The 27,288-nt window shown below is 37.1% G+C and overlaps 1 protein-coding gene across 1 annotated transcript in view; it reads right to left on the reverse strand.

Annotated features, from left to right (window-relative positions):
* Positions 1–27,288, reverse strand: part of HERC1 (HECT and RLD domain containing E3 ubiquitin protein ligase family member 1) — a 213,134-nt gene that overhangs the window by 113,103 nt on the left and 72,743 nt on the right. Inside the window, exons 12-23 of the mRNA XM_082617315.1 lie at positions 26,981–27,146; positions 20,876–21,001; positions 19,440–19,661; positions 16,291–16,443; positions 16,033–16,165; positions 14,245–14,436; positions 11,582–11,803; positions 8,926–9,099; positions 5,110–5,228; positions 4,904–5,017; positions 2,927–3,098; positions 37–349 (exon numbers count right to left, since the gene is read on the reverse strand). Coding sequence (XP_082473441.1) covers positions 37–349; positions 2,927–3,098; positions 4,904–5,017; positions 5,110–5,228; positions 8,926–9,099; positions 11,582–11,803; positions 14,245–14,436; positions 16,033–16,165; positions 16,291–16,443; positions 19,440–19,661; positions 20,876–21,001; positions 26,981–27,146 — 2,106 coding nt within the window. The remainder of the gene's footprint in view (positions 1–36; positions 350–2,926; positions 3,099–4,903; positions 5,018–5,109; positions 5,229–8,925; positions 9,100–11,581; positions 11,804–14,244; positions 14,437–16,032; positions 16,166–16,290; positions 16,444–19,439; positions 19,662–20,875; positions 21,002–26,980; positions 27,147–27,288) is intronic.

A 27,288-nucleotide genomic window follows, 5' to 3' on the forward strand; every position in this document is an offset into this window, starting at 1 on the left:
AGGAGAGAAATGTTTTAAGTTTCTAGTCAGTCCCACCTGGTCATAAGTCCACCCCCTTCAGAGGCACTTGTGGAAGGCTGCTGCAACTGTCCTTCTTCCCTTCGCTTCTGAAGCTCATCAATCACAGGACTTACTCCTAATATTAACAGGGCACATCGATGGATCACGGAGTTGCAGGCAGCAGTGTATACATCCTGACCCTCAGGAAGGTCTGTGCTGACCCTTCGCTCTTGCTGAGACTGAGGAGGTGGATCATCAGCTCGAGCCCCAGACCCTGCCCCACTGTTCATTCTATCTCGATCTCGGCTACGAGCTACTTCACGGGCTGAGAGGAAACACTGAAAGATTTCTGTAACATGTAACACAAAAACAAGGTCTTAACACATGGGGAGAGAAGAGCAAAGAAAATAACAATAAAAACAGTCAAAAAGTTTGGACCAAAAACTTATTGAAAGAGGGAAAATCATTTTTTAGACATTAAATACTAAGTAACTAAGTTAAATTTTATCAAAAATACATGTATAATATTAAACTTTTTATAAAAATTACAATAGGAAATACTTATGCCTTTACAGAATTTAGATTTGGTTGATTCTATTTCTACTCTTATGAGTTTGATCAGTGGTTTGCAAAGTGTGGTTCCAGAAGAGCAGCATCAACATCATCTGGCACTCCTTAGAAATGAAAAATACTGGGCCCATCCCAGACTTTCTAATCAGAAGCTCTAGGCATGGAGCCAGCAATGTACGTTTTAACAAGCCCTCCAGCTGATTTTGAAGGCCATTAAAGTTTGAGAATCACTGGGTTAGATAAAAATAACTCCCTATTTCTGAAATGTTCACAACCTTGGTTTGAAATTGTCAGGTTACAAAAGAAACAGACAAAAGTTAAGTTGCATTAGTTATAATGAAGAGCCCCCTTTCCCCTTCCGAAGTCCATATAATTCCTAATACCTACACTTTGTTGTATTTTAAACATATTACATAAGCACAACCATTAAAGGTCTTTGCTGAAACAGAATCTGGTTATAATAATATGGCCAAGACTGCCCCCAGAGTCAAATAGTATCACCAGGAATGTCCATCTTATGCCAGCTCTTCCCAATTCACAAGTGTAAAAAGTGGGTTTAACAAGGTTCTGATGCAGTGATAGGTATTTCACAATAGGAAAAGAATATTTTACTCAAATTTGAGTGAAGATGGTATTTTTAATGGGGAACCCAGGCAAAAAAGTTAGTAAAATACTAGATTTGTCTGTTAATATGGAAGTACAAACTTTAAAAATGCATATGTATATTTCAAAGTATTATTATGACAATATATTCATTATGCTGTTGAAAGTCCCTTATTTCTAAGAAAATCAAAGCAACGAACTAACAGTCTAGAGCTGGAAATCAATTAAAGTAATTAAGAGAATGGTTACTGGAATTTGGGGCAGACCTGGTTCTAATTCCAGGTGCTACGAACAGTGGCCCTAGGCACATAATTTTGCCTCCTTAAACCTCAGTTTGTCCATCTTTAGAACAGGGTAATACTAGAAATCATCTAAGATGGAGAGGATTATGAGTTAATCTATGTGAAGCATTTGACCCAGTGCCCAGCATATAACTGATGCTCAAAAATGGCAGCTAGTATAAAAATTATTACTCCCTGGGTAACTATTATGCTTTCTTTTAATATAATTGAGGGTTATCTTTTGTTACTGTGCTTTCCCCTTTGGTCTTTGCTTTTAGGAATTTCTAAACTAAGTCTTAAGTTGATCTGTAAATGTTCCCTCAGCCTAGGTTTTAAAATATAATTATTCTCTGGGAATTCCCTGGCAGTCCCGTGGTTAGGACTCAGCGCTCTCACTGCTGGGGCCCAGGTTCAATCCCTGGTTGGGGAGCTAAGATCCTGCAAGCCATGCAGCACAGGAAAAAAAAAAAAAAAAAAAATATATATATATATATATACACACACACACACACACACACACACACGTTTTATATATATATATATATATAATGTGTATATATATATATATATATATATATATATAAATATATATATATAAAACTATTCTCCACCTCCTCATCTCCAATCCCCTCTTCTCCATTTGGACCTTATATTTCTCCTCTTGTTTTAATGGGTTTTGGCCTTGTTTTGAGTCACCTCAAAATCATTTTTAGAAGTATGCACAACACAGATAAATTGATAATAAAGTAAGTGTCAAATTGATTGAAATACATATACAATCTCAATACCAAATGCATAGATGGCCAAAATGTTTTAGGCTACAAAAGTAAATATACACTTTAACTTGAAACAGCCAGATCACTCAAAAGATAACAAATGTTTCAAAGCTTCCATATTTCTCTTTAAACATCTAAATGATTACATTTTAAAACTAACTGTAGCCTTGTAATAAAAAAGTATAAAAATGTCATTCACCAGCCAATAATATTCTCATGTATATTCTTGCTCTCTACTGAAAGCAGTGCAGTCAGTGGGGGAATTTATAATTTAAAAAGTTCTATATATGGAAAATAATTGGGCTCTCCTAATAGGCTTAGAAAGGGGCTCTCTTCCTCACCACCCAGAGGCCAGCCAGGCGAATGGACAACTTGGTACCCTCCAGAGAACATGCTTTGAATGTCCCTATCCAATGACTCATGGGCATCACTTCATGAATGAGACTCAGTGGAACAGGTACTGTTTCCAAAAGCCTGCTTCCAGAGCTTTTCAGCCCAAAACATGCAATCCAACAGCTTTAGAATGGAACTAGCAGTTGTAAGTACTGAAATGTAGCTAATCAGATCATCAGGAGAATATCACATCTCTTTAGAAAAACTGTAAGGACATGTTTTTGCCTCTCCCTTCTACAGTCAGTTTCCCTACCAAAAAGAATGCCACAGTGTGTATCTGTAAAGCAGGACGGATATACTCACTGCCCGCTGTCATCACTTCATGTTCCCGTTCTTCCTCCTCATCCCCCGGCTCTGGATGTCCCTCTTCCCTATCTCGCTCAGCCTGTTCTTCCATTTCAGCTTCTTCATCAATGGTTCGGGTAAATGAATGCTCCTGAGGATCAACATCTGCAGAGTCTTGGTTTTCCGAGATCTTAAAGAAATGATCAGAGCTACCGCTAAATATATATTTTTTTAATTTTGAAAAATATCATTAAAACCTTGACTTTTTTATCATGGAAAATAATGCTAATAGCAGTAATAACACATGAATGTTACCACAAAAACAAAAGATATACTGGATAAATCTGAAAAGATTAGAAAGAATGTAAGTACACAAAATATACAGAAACATCTAACTATGCTCTCTTCCTCAATATTTTGATTAAAATGTCATGCTGTAAATTGACTCATATATATTGCTGTTCTGCTGTAAACTGCTAACTTAAAATGAGTTGAGTATGACACCAAGCATAAAAGGTAAAGAACATGAAATGTGATTCCATTCAGTCTCCCTCAAGCTGTGTATGTTATTGTTACTCTGTATAAATGTTTAATAATGCTAATTTAAAACAAAACAGTATTTTTTAACCTTTTTTTTGGTGAAAAACTTTAAGTTCTACTCTCTTGGCAAATTTCAATTCTACAAACAGTATTGTTTTTAATTATTTTCTTTACTTTGCTTGTCCCTGAGGGAACCAAAAATTAGAAATCTGGTAAGGACAATGTTAATTTTATTTCCCATGGTGGTTATGCTACCTAGCAGTCATCTAAAGAAAAGAGTCCTTACAACAGGGGTGAAGAGAGTCACAAACATCTCACATATTTCAGTATAAAGCACAAGTGAAATTTTTTAATGATATCCTCAGATGTACAATAAAAGTTATTTTGTGATTCATGATTGGATGGGGATACTGAGCAGTCAGTCAGACTCACAAAATACATAAGTCATGTATCTCCACAATATGTAAGTTTCAAATTTGAGACTCAACAAAATGGCTAATTAGTATATTTCATGGGCTTTCAAGGTCACTAACAAATAGTTGGATCCACAAATATTAAATCAGTGCATGCCAAAAGAATACTATAATACAAATGTAGAGATAAAGTTTGGTTTTTAAAATCTAAGATCTAACTAATGGAGTGCAAAGCATCTAACATATGATGTTTCAAAGTAAGCACTTTTGAAGGTGAGGTATCAGGCTATACTCATAATTATAGGATCGTGCTATCAAGATTACCAAGCACTTTCGAAATCATCTCATTTTTGTTGCAAGAATTACTTCTGGAACATCCTTAATAAAAGTTTTCAATCTTTACCTCCAGCGGTGGGCAACTCTAATCATTAGAAGGCTTTTTTCCTTACATTCAGCTAACAATGATTCTCCATTCAGTTGTTACCCTTTGGTCCTACCTGTGCCCTCTGGAACAACAGGGAACACATTTATTTCCTCTCCTACATGGAAGCCCTTTAAATATCGTTAAGGCACCTATCATGCGACTCCCCTTTGCTTTCATTCTCTAAGCTGAACATTTTTGACACTTTCCAGTTCTTGTATAAGATGATTTTCAGACCTTTAACCAATCTAAGTTTGCTAATATCCCTCATAAGTTATGGCACCCCAAATCAAATAGGATAATTCAAACGTGATCTGATAAGCGTGAAACAAAGGAATAACATTTCATATGATTTGGACAATTCAATTTGTTGTTATTACCTATATGGCCTAAGAATATATAAACTTCCTTAGCAGCCATATCACACTTGATAAATGGGTGGTTAAATAAACCCCCAATCCTCTACTCATCCAATTTTTTTCACTAGAAAAAGAACTATTCAATATTTATTGATCATCTGCAATAACTAAGCCACATTTTTTTCTCCTCACATACACCAATATGGAGCTATCTCTCACAGCTTGCAGAAAAACATAGAAATTAACTGATTTCCAACTTTACCCATCTGTCTCTTGATGATGACCTGGTCTGAATAAGTTCAAGGTTCTTGCAAGCAAGTAAACGACTTCGAACTTTGTACACACAACGGTACACTTCTGATAAGCTTTTACCAGGCTGATATCTAAATAAAGAACCAAAATAGAAAAGTTACTTAATTTCTGACATCATGAGAGCAAATGATTTGTCTGAGGATAGTTTTAAGTTACTTGCCGGCTTTCTCCACATGCTTGACTGAGTAAATTTGTGTGTTTCAGAAGAGCTGCAAGAACAAATCTAGACACAGTGTCCAAGAGTGACTCATTACTTAAAGTTGCACTGTCCCAATCTGAAAATAAAAATGATACACTGACATTTCACAGAAAACAGTTCAGAGGTAATTTTAATAGCTTTAGTAATCTAACACCTGAATTTTATCATTTTCCTAAGCAGTTATTTAACAAATGCACCTACTAGATCCCGCATACTGTGCTAGGAATACAGCAGTGAACAAAACTAAGTCCCAGATCTCACAGAGCTTACATTCTAGCTGCGGTGGGGGAGGGGTATGAGGAGACAATAAATAAAAACATTAATATGACAGATAAATGCTATGGAGAAAAATAAAGCAGGGTGAGGAGAACAGGGAATACTGTACTGTGTGGGTTTACTATTTTTTATAGACTGGTTTGGGAAGGTCTCCGATAAGGCTACAATCGAGCAGAGAGATCTAGATGAGGTAGGGGAAGAAGCCACACAAACAGTGTCTTTTCAAAAATACTACGTAGAGGCCCTGCCTGAGTTCAAGGAGGCCAGAGCAGCTAGAGCAAAATGTGCATGCACGAGAGTGGTAGGAGACATTAGAAAGCTGTCTGGGGTCCAGATCACATAGGGCCTTGCAGGCCATTGCAAGTCCTCTAGGTTTTACACTGAGGGAAATGGGAAGGACCATTAGAAACTGTGAACAGAGGTATGGGATGATGTGATCTGTGTTTTAAAAGGCTCACTCTAACTGCTGAGTGCAGAATTTACTACAGGAACGGCAACAGCAGAAGTAATTATTATAGTAATTCAGGTAAGAAATGATGGTGCTCAGACCAAAGTAGTAGCAGTGGGGTTAGTAAGAAGTGGTCAGACTCCAGATGTATTCTGAAAGTAGAGTTGAAGAAATCTGTTGATGGATCAGATGAACATGAGAGCAGACAAGGATGACTATAATGTATTTAGAATGTAGTTGGCTTTTACTGAGAGAAGAAGATCACAAGGACAGCCCTTTGGGAGGATAGGTATCTGTAATCAGGAGTCTGGTTCTGAATACTATGTACTAGACACCCTAGTACACATATTGAGTAAACTAGTCAATATGTATATATGTGGTATTTGAAGCCATCAGATACTGTGAATACATGTATATTTAGGTGGGTAAGAAATGAAACAATATTTGGACAGAGATGAGTATGTGCAATTGAAAACCCAAATCACAGCATTAGATGATGAAAACTAGTCAGCTGCTTTCTTTAATTCCATGTTAACACACCAGTTCTATACTTTAAAAATGAAATACATTCAGTAGATTCCAAATGGGGAGGGGAGGTTTACTGTCTACTCCCAGAATGTCTGCTAGACTCTGTTAATTTGACAGATTTACCATGCTACTTAAAAACAAAACCAAACAAACAAAAAACATCCTTGGAAAATATTAAGCCCCAAGTTAACTTTATCTGTTCTTAATTCCTTTTTAAAACTCTTATCTTAAGACAAAAATTTTACAGCTTGGTTTTCCAGTCATTTCTGGATGCTTAGGTAAAAAATTAAGTTCAGACTTACCTATTTTACAGGTGAAAAAGTGAATATAAGCATGTAAGATTTTAAGAAAATCAACAGAGAATCTTAAAATGATAGTCTGTATTACACACAAAATTTTCCACACTAGGTTCTTGAGAGATCATCTGTTCCAAGGGATTGCTTGCTATTCTGAAAACTGCTATGACTTAAAATCAAACGACCCCACTTCAAGAAGGCTAATATTCAATTTAAAAGCAAACTGAAGTAACATCCTTTGCAGTACGTCAAATTTATCAGGGATTATCCTCCTGTGCAATGTTTGTAATAATAGGTTCTTTTAAAACACCTTCGCTAAAGTTATAGTCATTCATACCAAGCACTACAAAATGTTTCCACTACTCAGGTATAAAATCTAGGCTATAGTGTACAAGCAATTGAACAAATGGAACCATAAGAGTTTTTATTCACTTTATGTTTATATCCAGTTTTTTAAAGTGCTCACTGAAAAGTAACAAGTGATAATGTGTTATAAAAGAAAACCTGGGCTTCCCTGGTGCCACAGTGGTTAAGAATCCACCTGACAATACAGGGGACACAGGTTCGTGCCCTGGTCCAGGAAGATCCCACATGCCACAGAGCAACTAGGCCCGTGCGCCACAACTACTGAGCCTGCACTCTAGAGCCCGCGAGCCACAACTACTGAGCCCACGTGCCACAACTGCTGAAGCCCGCGTGCCTACAGCCTGTGCTCCGCAACCAGAGAAGCCACCGCAATGAGAAGCCCACGCAATGAAGAGTAGCCCCCGCTCACTGCAACTAGAGAAAGCCCACACGCAGCAACAAAGACCCAATGCAGCCAAAAATAAATAAAAATAAATTTATAAAAAAAAAACCTAACCACACATTCCAAGAAAATGATGCAAATAAGAGGATAGCAGAAAATACAACTTAGAAAAAGTAAGCTTTTTTTCTCCTCCACTATCATACTTTTCTACCACTGGTGAAAGTCAACACAATAGAAGGAATAAATGAATGACAAATTGGATGAGATTAAACTTTCAAAGGTATCATCTCACTGGTGTTTTAAAGATCTGAATGATATGTATCTCATTTTTATTATATGAAATAAAGGTGAAAATGTATTTACTTTTACCATTTTTATCACAGAAGAAAATCCAAAGACACAGGGGAGCAGGGACTAAAGAAAGAGCAATGTGGAGAAAGACAACTAGGGGTATGTGATTCTGAACAATCCAAGTCATTGTTAAAAGTGGATGGGAGCTAAAAAGAAACCAGGTATAACCTTTGAAAACTTGTACACAAAATTAATTTTATTAATCAAGTAATATTAGAAACTGAGATACCACTACACACTTGCATAGCACTTTACTGCTGTACTTAATAATATACCTCATTTCAAACTGGTATCTTCACTAGCACTCTAAAATGGGCAAGTGTTTTACACAGGAGGAAAATGACCAAGGCCCAGAGCTCAAACTTCCACATACACATCATTTCAGTTCTTCAGCAGGGCTCACAAAGGGAAGAGATTCATTAAACATACTCTTATACTAGATCCATTTATGCTGCATGGAATCCTTCAGTAAAATGCTGCCTCTGGATTTATTTTTCACACAAATCCCAATTTTCCCACAGTGGATTTTCTTCAAGTGGGATATATGTATATAAAAGAATACACAGGGTTTCATACCAAGCACTTCAAAATGTTCCACAAACAGGAATAAGAAACTGTTTTTAAAGTGTTAATTGTAGGGACTTTCCTTGTGGTGCAGTGGTTGAGAATCCACCTGACAATGAAGGCGACACAGGTTTGAACCCTGGTCCGGGAAGATCCCACATGCCATGGAGCAACTAGGCCCGTGTAACACCACTGCTGAGCCTGTGCTCTGGAGCCTGCGAGCCACAGCTACTGAGCCGGCATGCCACAACTACTGAAGCTCACGCTCCGTGACAAGAGAAGCCACCGTGGTGAGAGGCACACGCACCACAAGGAGTGGCCCCCGCTCGCCGCACTAGAGAAAGCCCACATGCAGCAGCGAAGACACAACACAGCCAAAAATAAAAATAAATAAAACAAATAAATTTATTTTTAAAAAATGGTAATTGTAAAATCCCTTTTTCTATAAAAAAGTAATAGGGTAATCCCTGTGATTTTCTATTTACATATATTATACTATACTTATATTAGTTGGTATTATGAGCTATCTACATATTTAGCCCCTTTATCCTCTTCATCTTACCTTTACTAATAGCATAATCCTGCATGCTGATCCAAAGGCTCCGAGCCGGCTCTTTTGAACAACCCAATGCCAAGTCTACGTAGACAGCAATTTCAGGCCGCAATTTGTAATCAAAAGGCTTCTGTTCTTCATTTCCCGAAAGAGCTACTTCTAATAGGCAACTCATACATTTATCTAAAAAAAAAATTACACAAGTTATCGATTTCAAGCTTTGTAAATTTTGGTGCTACAAATAAAAGCTTACCATATTTACTTAATGCATATGAAATGATACATTTCAAACCATTTTAAGTAGATGCTACAAAGGTATAGTCCTTTAATGCTTCTCAATTGGGCATAGTATCACCCCTTTCTTTATGTGACTAAATGTAACATTCCAGGGAGGAGTTCTGGCATTTTGGTAGGCAGGGCCCTACATGTGCAGCACAGTCTTGTGTAACAAAGAACTTTCTTGCTCAAAATGGATTGATATCCTTGTTGAGAAACATATCCTTGTTGAGAAAAACAAGAGACTAGCCAAGATTTTTCTTTTCTTTTTGTAGACTTAAGGGAAAATAATCACTTCAGTATGATTTAAGGGAGATCAAAGATATTGATACTTGAACAATTTCTCAACTGATACTTACATTTGTTCAGGTGGTTCCTAACTTTCCAATGGGACATTTGGCATTAAGAATTCATTTTACATTTAAAAAACAAAACACTTCTCTAAATGACAGGTTCCTGGGCTAATACCCAAAGTCAATTTAACCCACAATATAACTAAATTATCATTTATTTACAATTTTACAGACAAGAGCCTCTTCCTAATATATGTAAGTATTTTTTTAGAAGCTACTGCTTATCTTTGTTTTTTATGATTATCATTTATTTTTGGCTGTGTTGGGTCTTCGTTGCTGCGCACGGGCTTTCTCTAGTTGCGGTGAGCGGGAGCTACTCTTTGTTGCGGTACACAGGCTTCTTGTTGTGGTGGCTTGTTGCAGAGCATGGGCTCTAGGCACGTGGGCTTCAGTAGTTGTAGCGTGCAGGCTCAGTAGTTGTGGCTCACGGGCTCTAGAGCACAGGCTCAGTAGTTGTAGCACACGGGCTTAGTTGCTCCGTGGCATGTGGGATCTTCCTGGACCAGGGCTCAAACCTTTGTCCCCTGCATTGGCAGGCAGATTCTTAACCACTGTGGGAAGTCCAATATATGCAAGTATTTAAACATAAAATGTAACATTTTAATAGTTTCATAATTTTATAATTTAAAAGTGAAAAATAACATTAAAACTGAAATTGATTATATTCATACCAAAGGCCAGTTGAGTAAAGTACACATAACAGAAATAGGAAGGTAGAGATAAAGATACTTTTGTCCTCAGGAGGACATATGGAACTATCACAGAGCTAAACACTGATAGCACTGGAACTACCTTTACGATGTTGAATACCCCTTGAAAAAAAACATGATTTTACTTTTTTTGATACAAACGTTCCTAAGTACCAGTCTAGCATTCATCAGCCATGGCTGGAATCACTTTCTGGTTCATAAATGAAACAATGAATATACACTCCTATTTGGAAAAGGAAGAAAATCTTCAACATCTCTCACTCCCACCCTCCAACCCTCCAACCCCAAAGCAGAAATCTCCACGATTTTTGTCATGGTTTCTACTTTTTGTTTCTCCTCTTGAGATTCTCTTAGATTGAGATTTCTCTTAGATTTTGCTTCTTGGACACTCTCTGAGTCTCTTTCTCTTATCAGAGAAATAATAAATTTAAAATCTAGGGACTTCCCTGGTGGTCCAGTGGGTAAGACTCTGTGCTCCCAATGCAGGGCGCCCAGATTTGATCCCTGGTCAGGGAACTAGATCCCATATGCCACAACTAAGAAGTCTGCATGCCACAATGAAGATCCCACGTGCTGCAACTAAGACCTGGCACAGCCAAAATAAATAAATATTTCTTAAAAATAAATAAATAAAATCTAATAAGACCATATGGGCTATCTAATCTAACTCATTATTTTAAGGATTGAAATTAGAGGTTCAGAGAGATTAAAGGACCAATCCTAGATAAAACAACTACATCATCTATTCAGGAACTGGAGAAATCCTCATGTTCAGTCTGAGAGCTAGCCTACCATCAAAGTAGACAAATGGAAGATGAGGCAGGAAAGGAAACCCCAAAGGTATCATAAATGGGGAGGAAAAAAAGAAGGAATCACACAAGGTAACATCAGCTTGAAAGGAGGACAGGCTGGGAGGAGAAGGGACTGGCCCTCACAACTGAGACGTGTTTATGACCTGAGCCCTGGTAAGTCATGGTCAGTAACCTTCTATGAAGCAGTTTCATAACCTCCAAGCCCCAGAACACAAGTAATTAAGCATTTTCCCATTTTTATGAGTTAGATGACTTGCTCAAAATGAGTGATAAATAAAAACAGAGTAGAAACAGACCTACATTTCCCTAGTTCAGGGGCTCTTTTCACTATATGATGCTGCAGGACTTAACTGTTTTTCTGAGGGCTCCAAGTTACAGTCTTGGATCCCCTACCCTGCAAATGTTGCATTTGTTTTCTATCAGTTCTCTATTCAGCAAACCCAGAATAAGAGAAATCTCCAAAGGAGGTACAAACAGAAGCACGTATTCTAAATGCTGCAGAGAAGCACATTACCTAACTGAGGGGTATCCATTTCTACACCGTCACTAAAAAGTGGTGTTTTCATCCAATATGCAGTGTCCTGTTCCTCTGGAGACACAGGCGAACCCTGAAGCATGCCACCAAGACATTGCCCAATAAGAAGAGCAATTGTTCTTTCCAGATCAACAAGCCACACCCAGGACTGGGCTGGTTGAGGTAATGGCACACCAGCAGGATCAATCAGTTCTGGCCCTCCTGAAAACAAAATCATTAGTAATTTATCTGGTGTTGAAGATTCTCAAGCTTTTTCATTTATATTGCACTGCAACAAGACACTGAAGCAAAATAATTTTATAATGAAAACATAGATTATAACACTTTCTGTATATATTCTCTTTAGTAGGCTGATTTAAAATACATTCAGGGCCTCCCTGGTGGCGCAGTGGTTGAGAGTCCGCCTGCCGATGCAGGGGATACGGGTTCGTGCCCCGGTCTGGGAGGATCCCATATGCCGCGGAGCGGCTGGGCCCGTGAGCCATGGCCGCTGGGCCTGCGCATCCGGAGCCTGTGCTCCGCAACGGGGGAGGCCACAACAGTGAGAGGCCCGCATACCGCAAAAAAAAAAAAAATAAAATAAAATAAAATAAAATAAAATAAAATACATTCAGGTAAGTTTGCCATCAAATAAAAATCTGCTTTGTAAAGTTACTGATTTTGAGATAAACAGTGAAACAGTACATGGCAGAATTATCCCCCATTGATTCTATTCCTACTTTTCACTATCCAGATCAAATTTCAACCTTAAGAGTGAGTAACTGAGGTAGCTCATACCTCCAAAATCAAAACAAGAGTTGATCTAGTAAAATGACACTTAGTATTGTTCAATGCTTTTAAGGCCTGAATTCAGATCTGTCCTATACTAAGATCCAGACCCATGGTTTCTTATTGTACATTTGTTTTTAAAAGTTCTTCACTTAAAAAAAAAAAAAAAAAACTACAGCTAGCCATAAAGATAAGAAGAGATATCAATGAAATCATAAAAGAAAAACACAAGAAATCAACAAATTCAAAAACTGGGTTTTGAAAACACTAATAAAATGGACAAACCTCTAATAAAATTAATCCAGAAAATAAAGATGGCATAAATTTTAAAATTAAAAATACAAAAAGAGGATATAACCACAGATACACTAGAGATTTTTAAAAACTATGTGTGAATATTATGAACAACTTTGTGTCAATAAATTTGAAAACCAACAAAATGACATTTTCTGAAAAAATATCAATTTCTGAAATGGATTTGAGAAGAAGCAAAAAGCTATAAGAGAACAATAACCACTAAAAAAAGAAAATTAATAGCCAAAAACCTATCTATAAAAAAACACTAGGGCCAGATAGTTTTTGTAAACTCTTATAAACCTTCAAGAAGAGATAACTCCTAAATTACACAAATTATTTCAGAGAAAAGGGAAAAAAAGGAAGATTCCAAACTGATGTTATGAGGTTAGTATAATTGTGGTCGTAAAAATGACACAAGGATAGCATGAAAACGGAAAATCATGGGAAAAAAATCAGTTATGAACACAGATGCAAAAATCCAAAATAAAATGACACCTTCCTCGCCTAATACAAATAGAGTAAGTCTTAGCAAATTCTGAGATGCTTTAGAAAAACAAGAGTAAACCTGGAATGGCTCCATATAAAGCGTAATCAATATCCTGATACAGCTGTAACCTTAACACTTGACTTCATCTAAATCCAGTTGTCACCGAACAATGGGATATAAGACGGGCCTTCAAAGTATTCTGTCCAATCCCAATCTCTCCAGTAGAAGGAACCAAGGCTTCAAGAAGTTATAAGTGACTTGCCCAAGATCATACAGCCAAGTTCAAACAGAGCCAATACTAAAATCTAAATCTTTTTATGCCTTAGACCAGGATTCTTTCCATAAAACATATGACCTCATTTAAACCTGAAAGGTTTTTAAGATTTCAGTAATGAAACTCCTTTGATAGCCTTAGGATAGACAGACTTCAATGGAAAAATACATTGATGTTTTCTAGACATGATATTTTAAGCTATATTCAATGGAATAAAATCATCAACATTTTATAAATTAAGAGTGAATTCACATATTATGTCTAAAATCAAAATGCTATTTCCTATAAAGTACCTAAAAAGAAAAACACAGAGATATAGGTTTCCAATTTCCATCTTTTACATTCAATCAGTTATCTACATATCCAACCAAAATACAAAATATTTTACTGTTGAATAGAGATTTAAAATTAAAAACGTTTGCATTTAAGAAATAAAACAAATCAATTCATTGATTGTAAAATGTGTCATTATGCTGTTGACTGATTTATGAAACAATGCCTCCTATCATCCACTGTAAGATGTATCCAAATTAAGCCATGTCAAAATTTGAAGAAAAGCATGTCTTGGAATCAATGAAATATACTATTCAAGCCTGATGATCAGATAAAGACTCTATTCGTGACACTTATATATAAGCAACTTTCTTAAATTTTCCCATCTCAGTTGCCCACTTCACACTATAAGCTCTTAGACAGTAACAACTTTATCTTTTGAGTACATTAAACAACCAAGTGTCAGATATGATTTACCTGATGCATGCAAAAGAAACAACTTTTCTCAAGCGCATTATTTGCTCCTTTATTATCTTTACTTACCATGAAGAGGCCACTGTAACTCTTGGTCTTCTAAAAGAGTGGCCGCTGGCAGGAGTCTATTAAGGCAATCAAGAGGTGGCAACAAGTCGAGGAGGTAACTCAATAAAGGCCGAGCTACCGACACTGGGAGTAACAGTAGGGAGTTAACAATCTGGCAGAGCATACTGCCTGCAGCTGAGACGTATATCACATCTATGAAGGGTAAGAAATTTAACAGGCATCAATTGTTTCAAACAAACTTAAAAAAAAAACCTAATAAATACTATTTCTGCCTAGAACTCTTTGTTGAATTATTATATAACTCTCTGGTAGCTAGGGTTGAGTTAGTATTTACTCACTTTCAGAAAGTGTCGCCAACAGACACTTTATGGGAAAGCACAAATATCCTGTGCCAACAAATTCAAAGGATTATAGCTGCTTCCCTTAAAATGCATTATGAATTTCTCATTCACAAATTTATTCTCATTTTCAGATTTACTCAAGAAATATTTATTGAACACATACAACATATCAGGCACTATTATAGGTGAAAGGTGTACAGCTGTGAACAAAGAACTAAAAATTCCTGCCCTCATGGTGCTTACATTCTACTGTAGGAAGTCTTTTACGTTTTTTAAACCAAATTTACTTTTTTTTTTTTTTTTTTTTTTTTTTTTTTTCTTTTTGCGGTATGCGGGCCTCTCACTGCTGTGGCCTCCCCCGTTGCGGAGCACAGGCTCCGGACGCGCAGGCCCAGCGGCCATGGCTCACGGGCCCAGCCGCTCCGCGGCATATGGGATCCTCCCAGACCGGGGCACGAACCCGTATCCCCTGCATCGGCAGGCGGACTCTCAACCACTGCGCCACCAGGGAGGCCCCAAATTTACTTTTTTTTAAAATTAAAATCACCTCAAAACATCTGGCTTTTTAAAATTATCTGTATTGGTTTTTAATCAATTCTGTGTCAATATTTTATTGTATTTGGGGGCAAGAAGACCATTCAGAGATGAGCTCAATTTGAACAAATTAAGTTTTAGACGCCTGTGGAACAACAAAATGCAAGTGTCTAGTAAGCAATGGTTTTAGTTTCGCAGTTTATTTATTTCTTTGTTCAGAGAGGAAACTTCAGAAATAAGTTGCTTTTGGACAGACTTACCAAATTTTACCTATCTTTGGGATAATCAAGAAAAGGCACCTAGTAGGTAACTAGAGAAAGGCTCTTGTGTAAAAAAGGAGTTCTCAGCTAGATGCATATATGGGAGTCAACATACACATGGCGGTTAAAGACAACAGGACCAGATAAGATCATTCTCAGAGAAAAGAGGGTTGCGGGCAAAATTCAGAAGATCCTAAACATTAAAGGGCATGCCCAAAAAAGAGGAGCTTACAGGAACAGACTGAAAAAGAGTGGTCAAAGAGATATGTGTAAATACAGGATTGTGACTACACAGAAGACCAGAGAAAAGAAAGCGTTTCAAGACAGAAAGAGATGGTAAATGCTAAAGAAAGGTAAAGAAATAGATGAAAATCTCACTTTATACCATTTAATATTAATCTTTTTGAGTATATATCATCTAATTCCTTTAAATTAGACCTCTGTCACACCAATTAGCGTCTTTTAAGATTAATCAGATCAATCACTGTTGCCATCACCCCAAAACCAAGATCAAAGGGATCTTCGATAACAAAGGAGATTCAACGTCATTCCTATTCCACTCAGAGGTTTCTGGCCCTCTTAAAGCTTTGGAAAGGCCAAGAACTCTTGCTTTACAACCACTGATTAAATATGAAACCCAGTACCAAACACACCTCTTAATTTTTCTCCAACGCTGCCATTCCAAGGGCTTTCTTTGAGCAAATTTGCAGAACGTGAATAAATATCTGTGGCATGAGGCAACAAGAGCTGAAGATGTTTATGAAGCAATGCCACACTGCTTGAGTTCTGAGGAAAAAAGTTCCTAAATTACTACTTTGGAAGATTCAAGGTAGAAAAATATCATGCCTTACCCAAATATCTGAGTTTCAAGGTCCCTGAGAAAAGACCATAAAAGGCAAAGAATCACATACCTCACTAATGTTATTGATATGGCAAAATGCCAGCAGCTGTTTCTGCAGTGAACATAGCAGTTCATGAAGATGAGCAGGCTGACTGTTCTCTGAAGACGATGTTCCAAGTAGAAATTTATCACTATTCTTTTCTAGCTCCCCAAATGCTTGATCCTAAAATGATACATAAATTAAGATTATATTTGAAGTGTTTGAAAGTGAAATTAATGTCCTACCATAAATGATTCTGATTTAAGAAGCCAGTCTCCTTTCTCCCATTATTAATCTTTAAATCTTTGCTATGTTGTCATTAGCTATAAGGTGGTAAGATTTATCAAGCAATTTCAATTTGTTTTTCCATTAAGAAAAGTTTCACCACAAAAACTTTTGTGGTTTCACCACAAAAACTTTGAAAATGCAGAAAACAAGATAAAGGAAAACAATACCCAAAGACAACACATTTCAACATTTTAATGCTATTGCTTTCCTGACCTCCTATGTAAAGGTTTTGTTTTCACATATTTGAATTTCGAAGAACACAATTCTTAGAAATTAAATTTATTTCTGATTATAAAAGAAGTAAGTGGCCTAAAGAAACATGACAACTAAATACAATGTATGATCCTGGATTTGGGGGGCAGAGGGAGGGTGCCATAAAGGACATTACTGGGATAACTGTAGAAATTTGAGTATGGACTATGTATTATACAATAGTTCTGTGTCAATGTTAAATTTCCTGAATTCAATAATTGTTCTGTTGTTATGTAAGAGAATGTCCTTATTCTTAAAAAATGTAAGTGCTTAGGAACAGCCAGCATGACATCTGCAGTTTACTCTCAAATGATGGATGGAAGAAAGGAAACAAGGAAAGGCAAATTTGGCTGAAGCGTACAGGAGAGTTCTTTGAAAGTTTCTTATAATTCTTGTGGGAGTTTTAAGTTATTTCAAGTTAAAAATATTTTTTTAAAACAGAAATAGTGTAACAAATTTAGAAAATACCAAAACTGTATTTTAAAAAACTTTAAATCACCATTTAGTCAACCACCGTATCTAATATTTTTTGTGTATTTCTTTCCTGATTTTTTTTGTGACTTTTCGTTTTTTTCATAATACTGCATATTCTATTTTTAGTCTTCTCTTTTCTAACAGATCCACAAATATTTTACATGTTTTCATAAGCCATGTGTACATAAAATTTGAGACATAATATTCCACTGAGTATATATATCATAATGTACTTAAACCATTCCCCAACTTTTAGATATTTCAGTTGTTTCCAACTTTTCTTTCTTATAATAATGATGTGATGAACATCTTTATGCATAAAGTATGGTCTTTGTTTATAAATATGCAAGAGAGTCACAGAACATTTTAAGGCCCTTCCTATATAAGCACCTTTATAAGCAGCCAAATTAGCACTGCTAGAGACTGACTGAATGAATGTTTGTGTCCCTTCAAAATTCTTATGTTGAACCTAATCCCCAATGTGGTGGTATTTGGAGGTGGGGCCTCTGGGAGGTGATTAAGTCATGAGGGCAGAACCCTCGTGAATGGGATAAGTGACCTTACAAAAGAGACCCCAGGGAGTTCCCTTGTGTGAGGACACAGCAAGAAGACGGCTGTCTATGAATCAAGAAGCAGGCACCACCAAATCTGCTGCCTCCTTGATCTTGGACTTTCCATCTCCATAACTGTGAGAAATAAATTTGTGTTGTAGATAAGCTGGCCCACTCTGTGGTATTCTATTACAGCAACCCAAACAGACTAAGACCAGCACCATTATTTTAAAATCTTAGAACATGACAAATTTGGTTAAATTACATCAGAAAGAAACAAAAATTTATGATTTTCAGCCTAAAAGCAGTTAGTATTTTATTTCCATTTCCATATAATATACACATCTACCCAGCCCTACTGGCATAAAAAAGGCACTACTTTAATACAACTTCGGGAAAAAATTTCAGTTAATACCAAATGGATACACTGTAACATTGTTCCCATTCCATTTGCAGCTAAACATCAGCTCAAATTTACATCCTTAAATCTGAAAGAAAATAATTCTATAGGAACAACTGTCACTCGGACTTAGTCAACAACCTTTTAAGTTGGGCAGAACAGAACACTAAGACTTGTACAGAAAAAAAAGAATATACAGACCTGACCCTGAAGAGTAGGAGACAATATGAAATGATACACAGACTATTCAAAGTTAAGTCACATAGTACACTTTGACTCTAAAAACTGATGAGAGGTATGCAGTTATAATTACATGGTTAGAAAAGGTTATTTGAGCAAGGCTTCCAAGAACGGTCAAGTGTTAAAGAAGTCACAGATTGGTAGACAAGGAGAGAGAGGAGGAAATAGGTGTGCCACGCATGAGTTCAGATGAGTGTGGTGTGTAAGCCAAATGGTGAAGGGTCTGAAAAAGTTCTGATTTAATAAAATGAGGTTATTTAATACAATAAGGTTATTCTAGCAGTAGGATGCTGAGAGGAGACCAGCAACAGTGACAACAGCTATAACACTGCTATTACCATTAGGTCGTGAGGGCATGGATTAGAACCCATAAAAATGGAAAGAAAAAAAGTGACGGATCTAAGAAACACCAGGGAGTAAGAACTAAGAGCATCCTAGTACAGAGAAAGCTATACTGTCCATTGTCTTCTCTCCTACTGACCAGCCTATTTTTAATAATTTAATAAAATAATAATTTTAATTAATTGACCAGCCTATTTTTAAACAATTTAAACCACATTGTTTAATTATAAGATTATATCTGGTAAGGTTAATCCTTTCCTCGTTCTTCTTCTCTTGCAAAATGTTGTTGAATATTTTTACCTGTTTATACATTATACATTATACATTATACCTGTTATACATTATACATTAATGTATACATTAATATCAGAAAAAAAATTGGTAAAATTCCAAAACAAATCTCTTTGGAACTCTCAACTACAGGTCATTTGGCACCCACAATATTTCAGAAGATCTGACATATTTCCCCCCTTTCGGGGAGTGGAGTTTAGTTTTACTTATTTCATAAGCGTTTAAATGTCAAAATACCTTGACCTGAAGTGATCCCTACCCCCTCCAAAAACAAAACAAAACAAAACCAACCCAAGTTTTATTTATTTATTCTTTTTAACGACAAAAAAAGAGCAACTTACTGTATAAAATCCTAAATTTCTTAAGAGAGTCTTCATCAAAATTTCAGCCAGATGGGTGTCTGGATGGCAGCTCTGAGTGCCATAAGGTTGATCCGACAGGTTTCCATAGCCAGTACATACAGAAGAGAGGTCAGCAGCATCGGAGGGTGAGCTATAGCCAAGTAAGGAGGCTACATGGGTATGATCTTGCAAACTTGTTAGAATAATATCCAGTTGCATTCTCTAAAGAAAAATATTTCCATCGATGAAATAGGAACACATAATAATTAGCTTAAAATGCACTAGAAAAGTAAAAAAAGGATCCCGGGGCGGGGGGAAATATATACTAATGATGCTAACTAATCCACTTAATATCCTAATGAACAATAATCTTTTAGGAAGTCTGTAATTTTTTAAAAAGCTATCCCACTAATACCTTTTGAGAAATTGCAACTTATAGTGTTCTATTACATCCTTTACTACCTGAAACTCTTAAGCTAAAATGGCACACTCTACATAAAGATTTTAGCACTGTAAGTAAGAGGAGTAGACAATGTCAACAGATAAATTACACTATACATTCTTCTACAGAATTACCAATGAAACTATTTATTCTAATGTTTAAAATAAATCACTTGGGGCCTCCCTGGTGGCGCAGTGGTTGAGAGTCCGCCTGCCGATGCAGGGGATACGGGTTCGTGCCCCGGTCTGGGAGGATCCCATATGCCGCGGAGCGGCTGGGCCCGTGAGCCGTGGCCGCTGGGCCTGCGCGTCCGGAGCCTGTGCTCCGCAACGGGAGAGGCCACAACAGTGAGAGGCCCGCATACCGCAAAAAAAAAAAAAAAAAAAAAAAAAAAAATCACTTGAAATCTAAACTAATACAAAATACTCATTGGAAAGCATCTGTGGCTATTATACTGCCAGTATACCACTTTTTCCCTCAAATCTATAACTCGACAATTGATTGTTCTACTTGGTTGAGCAAAATGTACTTATTTTAACGTACATAAGATGATAAAAATGGAAAGAAGCAGCATACTCATATCATCAAGTACTTTTTCACAACAGTCATCTTCTTTTACTTTTTATGTAAGCAATTTCAAGGTTCTGGCATGGAACCAACAGCAGCACATGCCCTTGATTTCAACTCAGAATACTACAAATAAACTACAAGATCTCTGGTTTGACAGTGTGAGCAACACTGGAAAAATTAGACATAATTTTAATAATTAGCTCCAAATCATTTAATAAGTTATCACTTCCTTCACTTTCATTAGAAATCTGGGAACTCTTCCAGCAAAAAACATTAAATACTAGGATTTACCAGACTCATCAAGTTAAGTATTATTCCCTGAACACATGGCAATCGATTAGCTTTATTTCCCTCTCAGTCTTTTTTTGTGTGTGTGTGTGTGTAATATAGTACTGGTTTACTTAGATACCATGCAAAGGCTCACCTGTCCTTTAGATAAGCTTTCCCATCTATCAGGTCCTTGGGGTAAAAGAGAATGAAGTAATTCCATACGTTCTCGTAATGGAGGTAACAGCATGGTTGCTCCCACTGACAGAGTTTCAATTACCACCTAATATAAAAAAGAAAAGCAGATTTATTTGGCCTGGTTCTTATCTTTTTAATAGAAAAACATAAAAAATAAACCCACTGACTATTAAGAGCAAAGAACTCTAAAGAAGGTAGATCATGGAAGTCTAAAGAAGGAGGCATGTGAATAAAAGAAAGCATGCCAAGTCCTTCTTTAGATGTCTTTAAGAAGACTTAGAAGGACTTCCCTGGTGATTCAGTTGTAAAGAATCTGCCTTACAATGCAGGGGACGTGGTTTGATCCCTGGTCGGGGAACTAAGATCCCACATGCCACAGGACAACTAAGCCCACGTGCCACAACTACTGAGCTCACGTGCCTCAACTAGAGAGCCTGTGTGCTGCAAACTACAGAGCCTACACACTCTGGAACCTGCATGCCACAACTACAGAGCCCATGTGCCCTGAAGCCTGCACACTACAACTAGAGAGAAGCCTGCACACCACAACTAGAGAGAAGCCTGTGTGCTGCAACGAGGAGCCCATGAGCCGTAGTGAAAGATCCTGCATACCTCAACGAAGATTCTGCGTGCCACAACTAAGACCCGACACAGACAAAAATAAATAAATAAATAAATAAACAAATAATAAATCCTTTAAAAAAGAATTCATGCATAAAAAATTTTTTTTAAAAAGAAGACTTAGAATATATATCTTGGGGATTTCCCTGGTGGTCCAGTGGTTAAGACTTTGCCTTCCAATGCAGGGGGTGCGGGTTTTGATCCCTGGTCGGGGAGCTAAGATCCCACATGCCTCACAGCCAAAAAACCAAAACATAAAACAGAAGCAATACTGTAACAAATTCAATAAAGACTTAAAAAAAAAAAGAATATATATTTTGGATTTGCCACTAAGTAACTAGTCATTACGCAATAAATATTTAGTGCTGAGTCTAGTGCTGAGCCTGGTAAAGCTCTTTACAAAGTGCTGGGGATGTAGAAATGAACAAGACAGATAAAAGCCCTGCTTTCATAAGCATACAGTCTAGTAGGAAAAAGAGATTCTGAGTAAGTAATTTTAAGTGTGAAAGGAGTCACATGGACAAAGTAAAAAGAAATGCAAACTTGATTGAGCTCCCATACATAAAGGAAATTAACATGGTCTATGGGTTCATCATGGAGGGTCTCCCTGAGGATTGGGCATTTAGGTTAAAAATTGAAAAATGAGCAGGCCTTGGTCAAACAAAGGTCCAGGTATCAGGAACAGCATAAAAAATAGCTGTATTGGGGCTTCCCTGGTGGCGCAGTGGTTGAGAGTCCGCCTGCCGATGCAGGGGACACGGGTTCGTGCCCTGGTCCGGGAAGATCCCACATGTCGCGGAGTGGCTGGGCCTGTGAGCCATGGCCGCTGAGCCTGCGCGTCTGGAGCCTGTGCCCCGCAATTGGAGAGGCCACAACAGTGAGAGGCCCGTGTACCGCAAAAAAAAAAAAAAAAAAAAAAAAAAAAGCTGTATTATCTTAGGCCCCATAACTTCTCTGGGTCATAGCTTCTTTACCACTAAAATAAGGATGCTGAATTAGAAAAAAAGAAACACTCAATGATTAAGAAAAGAGCTCTTATAAATTAAAAATATGACATAAAAAGTAAAAACCTCAATAGGAGGGTTAGAATATAAAAATTAAACTTCTCATAAAGTAGAGGGGAGAAAAGATGGAAAACAGGAAAGAAAACATAAGAAAATTAAGAGGACTGGGGACTTTCGTGATGGTGCAGTGCTTAAGAATCCACCTGCCAATACAGGGGACATGGGTTCAATCCCTGGTCCAGGAAGATCCCACATGCCGCGGAGCAACTAAGCCCATGCGCCACAACTACTGAAGCCTGCACTCTAGAGCCTGCAAACCACAGCTACTGAAGCCTGCATGCCTAGAGCCCAGTGCTTCACAACAAGAAAACCCACTGTAATGTGAAGCCCGCGCACCACAACAAAGAGCAGCCCCTGCTCGCTGCAACTAGAGAAAGCCCACGCGCAGCAACGAAGACCCAATGCAGCCAAAAATTAATTAATTAATTTAAAAAATTAGACATTAAAAAAAAATCAGACACAGAGGACTGGTCCAGGAGATCTATTATCCCAATAATGAGTTCCAGAGACAGAGAGAAAACATAGAAAACAAAAAAGAGAAAATAACAATACACTTCAAGCTAATTTCTTAACACTGAAGGCTATGAGTTTCCAAATTAAGAGTCTACCCAAATATACACGAAAATGGACAAAATCAGACCCACATCAGTTCATATCATTTTAAAATATGAAAACAGAGAGGACAAGTAGAACTTGCTACAGAATCCAGAGAGAAAAAGATTTCCATAAAAGGATCAAAAATTTGAATAGTGTTGATTTTCTGAGTAACAACCTGAAAGCTAGAAGATGACTTCACAATTCTTATGAGAAAATGATTTACAATTTAGAATACTATGCCTCAACTATTCATGAAGATATTCAATTCTCAAATTATTTAAGTGTGAGTATATTCTCAAAGAGTATATTTTCTACCTACCCTCTCTCAGCAGTTACTGCTGTATGCAGAAATCCAGCAGACACCACCTTAACCAAGTGATCAAGGTCAAAATCTCCAGTAATAAGACACATCAATATCATGAACCACATGATATGATGTACTGAGGGTACATCATTTCTGTGGTATTCTTGCCAAAAGGGCATAACCTCAGTCCAATCATGAAAAATAACATCGAGATATTCAATAAAATAACTGACGATTATTCATAAAGTGTCCAATTAAACATAATATGGGATCCTGAATAGGATCCTGCAAAAGAACAAGGACATTAGCAAAAAACTGATAAAATTTCTAACAAGGTGTTTAGTTTAATTAATAGTATTAAACCAATCTTGATTTCTTGGTTTTGATAATTGTACTGTAATTATACAAGACATTAGCATTAGGGGAAGCCGCTTGAGACATATGTGAAAACTCTATTACTTATGCAACTTTTCCTTAAGTCTACAACTGCTTCAAAATAAAGTGTCAAAAAAGGAAGAAACACAAAAAAACAGCAGCAGCACTGATTGCTGCAAACAGATAAATTACCAGAAGTTTCAGGGATAAAGAAAGAGGAACAGAAACAGCTCTGTACACATCCTGAGAGAATCCACCTCCAAAGGATTCTCCTAAGGAGTAGCTACCAAGAAGACTCAAGGAATGAATAAACAATTATAAAAATAGTTTTTTTTTAAAGTTTACTTTCGTTATTTTATTCCAATACTTTTCAACCTTTTAAAAATATTGTACTACCAGGGCTTCCCTGGTGGTGCAGTGGTTGAGAGTCTGCCTGCCGATGCAGGGGACACGGGTTCGTGCCCCGGTCCGGGAAGATCCCACATGCTGTGGAGCGGCTGGGCCCGTGAGCCATGGCCACTGAGCCTGTGCTCCGCAACGGCAGAGGCCACAACAGTAAGAGGCTCGCGTACCGCAAAAAAATATATATATATATTGTACTACCTCATTCCTGGTAAAATTTAATCCTCAAAGTTCACCACCAGGTTAATATTCCTTCTACCTACATCCCAGGGATATGTCCCTCTAGTTGGAAAATCACTGTGTCTTTTTTTTTTTAATTGACATATAATTCACATCATAAAATTTACCTTTTGAAAGTATAAAATTCAGTGGGTTTTAGTATATCACAGAGTTGTGCAACCATCACCACTGTCTAATTTTAGGACATTTTCATCACCCCAAAAAGAAACCTGTGCCCATTAGCAGTCATTTCCCATCTCTCTCTCCCCCAAAACCCCTGACAGCCAATTAATCTACTTTGTGTCTCTATGGATTTACCTACTCTGCACATTTCATATATATGGAATCATACAGTATGTGACCTTTTGTGTCTGGCTTCTTTCACTTAGCATAATGTTTACAAGGGGTTCACTCATGTTGTAGCTTGTACAGCAGTACTTCATTCCCTCTTATGGCTGAATAATATTACATTGTATGGACATACCACATTTTGTTCATCCCTTCACCAGTTGACAGACATTTGTTTGTTTCCACTTTTTGACTACAATGAATAATACTGTTATGAACATTCATGTATAAGTTTTTGTGTGGACATATGTTTTATATTCTCTTGGATATAGACCTAGGTGTGGAATTGATGCAGTATGTTGTAACTCTATGTTTAACTATTTACAGAACTACCTGTTTTCCAAAGTGGCTGTACCATTTTACATTCCCATTAGCAATGCATGAGGGGTTCCAATTTCTCTACATCTTCACCAATGCTTGCTATTACCAGTCTTTTTGATTATAGCCATTTAGTAGGCGTGAAGCAGTATCTCACTGTGATTTTAATTTGCATTTCCTTTATGCCCAATGATGAACATTTTTTCATGTGCCTAGTGGCCTTATGTCTATCTTCTTTGGAGATATGTCTACTCAGATTCTTGACTCATTTTCTGATTGGGTTATTTGTCTTTTTTATTATTGAATTGTAAGGATCCTTTATATATTCCGTAAACTAGAATCTTATGAGACATATGATTTACAAATATTTCTCCCATTCTGTGAGTTGTATTTTCATTTTCTTGATAATGTCCTTTGAAGCAAAAATATTTTTAATTTTTTTTTTTTAAACAAAGACTACTAGCAGCATTGGGAAGTGCTCTTTCAAAGCTGCTAAGTAGGCACAAACTTCTTGTTTCGGATCAAGTGTTGTGTCTTCAACTTAAGTGTACTCTTCTTTGGTCTTGTTGGTTGTTTCAAGGTTTGTTCCTTGCATGATCTGAACTTGAGCAGCAGTTTCAAGTGCAAATACAGTCTGTTCTGTTACTCTTCATACCTAACAGCTCAGCACTCCCTCTCTAGCACCACCATAAAAATGTTTTTAGTTTTGATGAAGTCTAATTTATCTCTTTTTTCTTTGGTTGCTTGTGCTTTGGGTATCATATCTAAGAAACCGCTGCTTAATCCAAGGTCATAAAAATGACAGATGAGCAAAAACTTAATATATACAAATAACAAAAGATTATTCAGCCTTAAAAAGGAAGGAAATTCTGACATATGCTACTTACCATGGATAAACATTGACAACATTATGCTAAGTGAAATAAGCCAGTGACAAAAAGACAGTGTATGATTCCACTTTTACGACATACTTAGAGTATCAAAATCATAGAGAAAGAAAGAATGGTTGTTGCTAGGGAATGAAGGGTGGGGAGAATAGGGAGTTATTATTTAATGGGTACAGAATTTCAATTTTGTATGATGAAAAGAGTTATGGAGATAAATAGTGGTAATGGTTGTACAATAGTATAAATGTATTTAATACCACTGAACTACACACTTAAAAATGGTTAAGATGGCAAATTTTATGTTATGCGAATTTTACCACAATAAAAATAAAATAAAAAATAAAATTGGGTCTTTGTGCTCAGAAATTTATCTTCTGGTAGAAAAGACAGACATAGCTGTAAGTAGACAATTACAAAATGATGTGATGTGATGAGAACATACATGAGAGAAACCAAACCTGGCAGGAGAGCAGGGAATGAAAGGTTTCTCAGAGGCGACATCTGACCTTTGTCTAAAAGGACAAGTTCACCCAAAAATTTACTCCCACCAAGAAAACAGGAGTATCGGAAAGAACATCCAATTGAAGTTTTCTAATACATAGCTGAATTTGTGAGCTACAACCTCAGCAAAGATGTGTCTGAGCTACAGATTTACAAGTCCTATACTCTTTTTTTTTGTTTGTTTGTTTTTTTTTGTTTTTTTTGTTTTTTTTTTTTTTGCAGTATGCGGGCCTCTCACTGCTGTGGTCTCTCCTGTTGCAGAGCACAGGCTCCGGACGCACAGGCTCAGCGGCCATGGCTCACGGGCCCAGCCGCTCCGCGGCATGTGGGATCTTCCCGAATCGGGGCACGAACCCATATCCCCTGCATCGGCAGGCGGACTCTCAACCACTGTGCCACCACGGAAGCCCCAAGTCCTATACTCTTACCTCTTGGATTTCATCTGGGACAGTTGAGTCCATCAGTCTGAAGAGTAAATTTCGAAGCGGACCTCCCTGTCTCCCAAGAATGCTGGTAGCTACCCCTCCCGCAAGCGCAAGAGCAAGGTGATTTGAAAGCAGCTTCAGGCACAGCTTGAGGAAATTGTGGTGTTCCCTGAAACCAAATAAACTGCTATGAACTTCTGGAATATAAAAGAGCACATGCTATCTAGTTTGGATAACATTCTTTCTCCTTAAAATTTTTCTCAAATTATGACTAAAAGTAATTTTAAAAACATGATTCATGACATTATGGA

This window comes from Mesoplodon mirus (assembly GCF_964341445.2).
Source record: "Mesoplodon mirus genome assembly, chromosome: 4".
NCBI lineage: Eukaryota > Metazoa > Chordata > Mammalia > Artiodactyla > Ziphiidae > Mesoplodon > Mesoplodon mirus.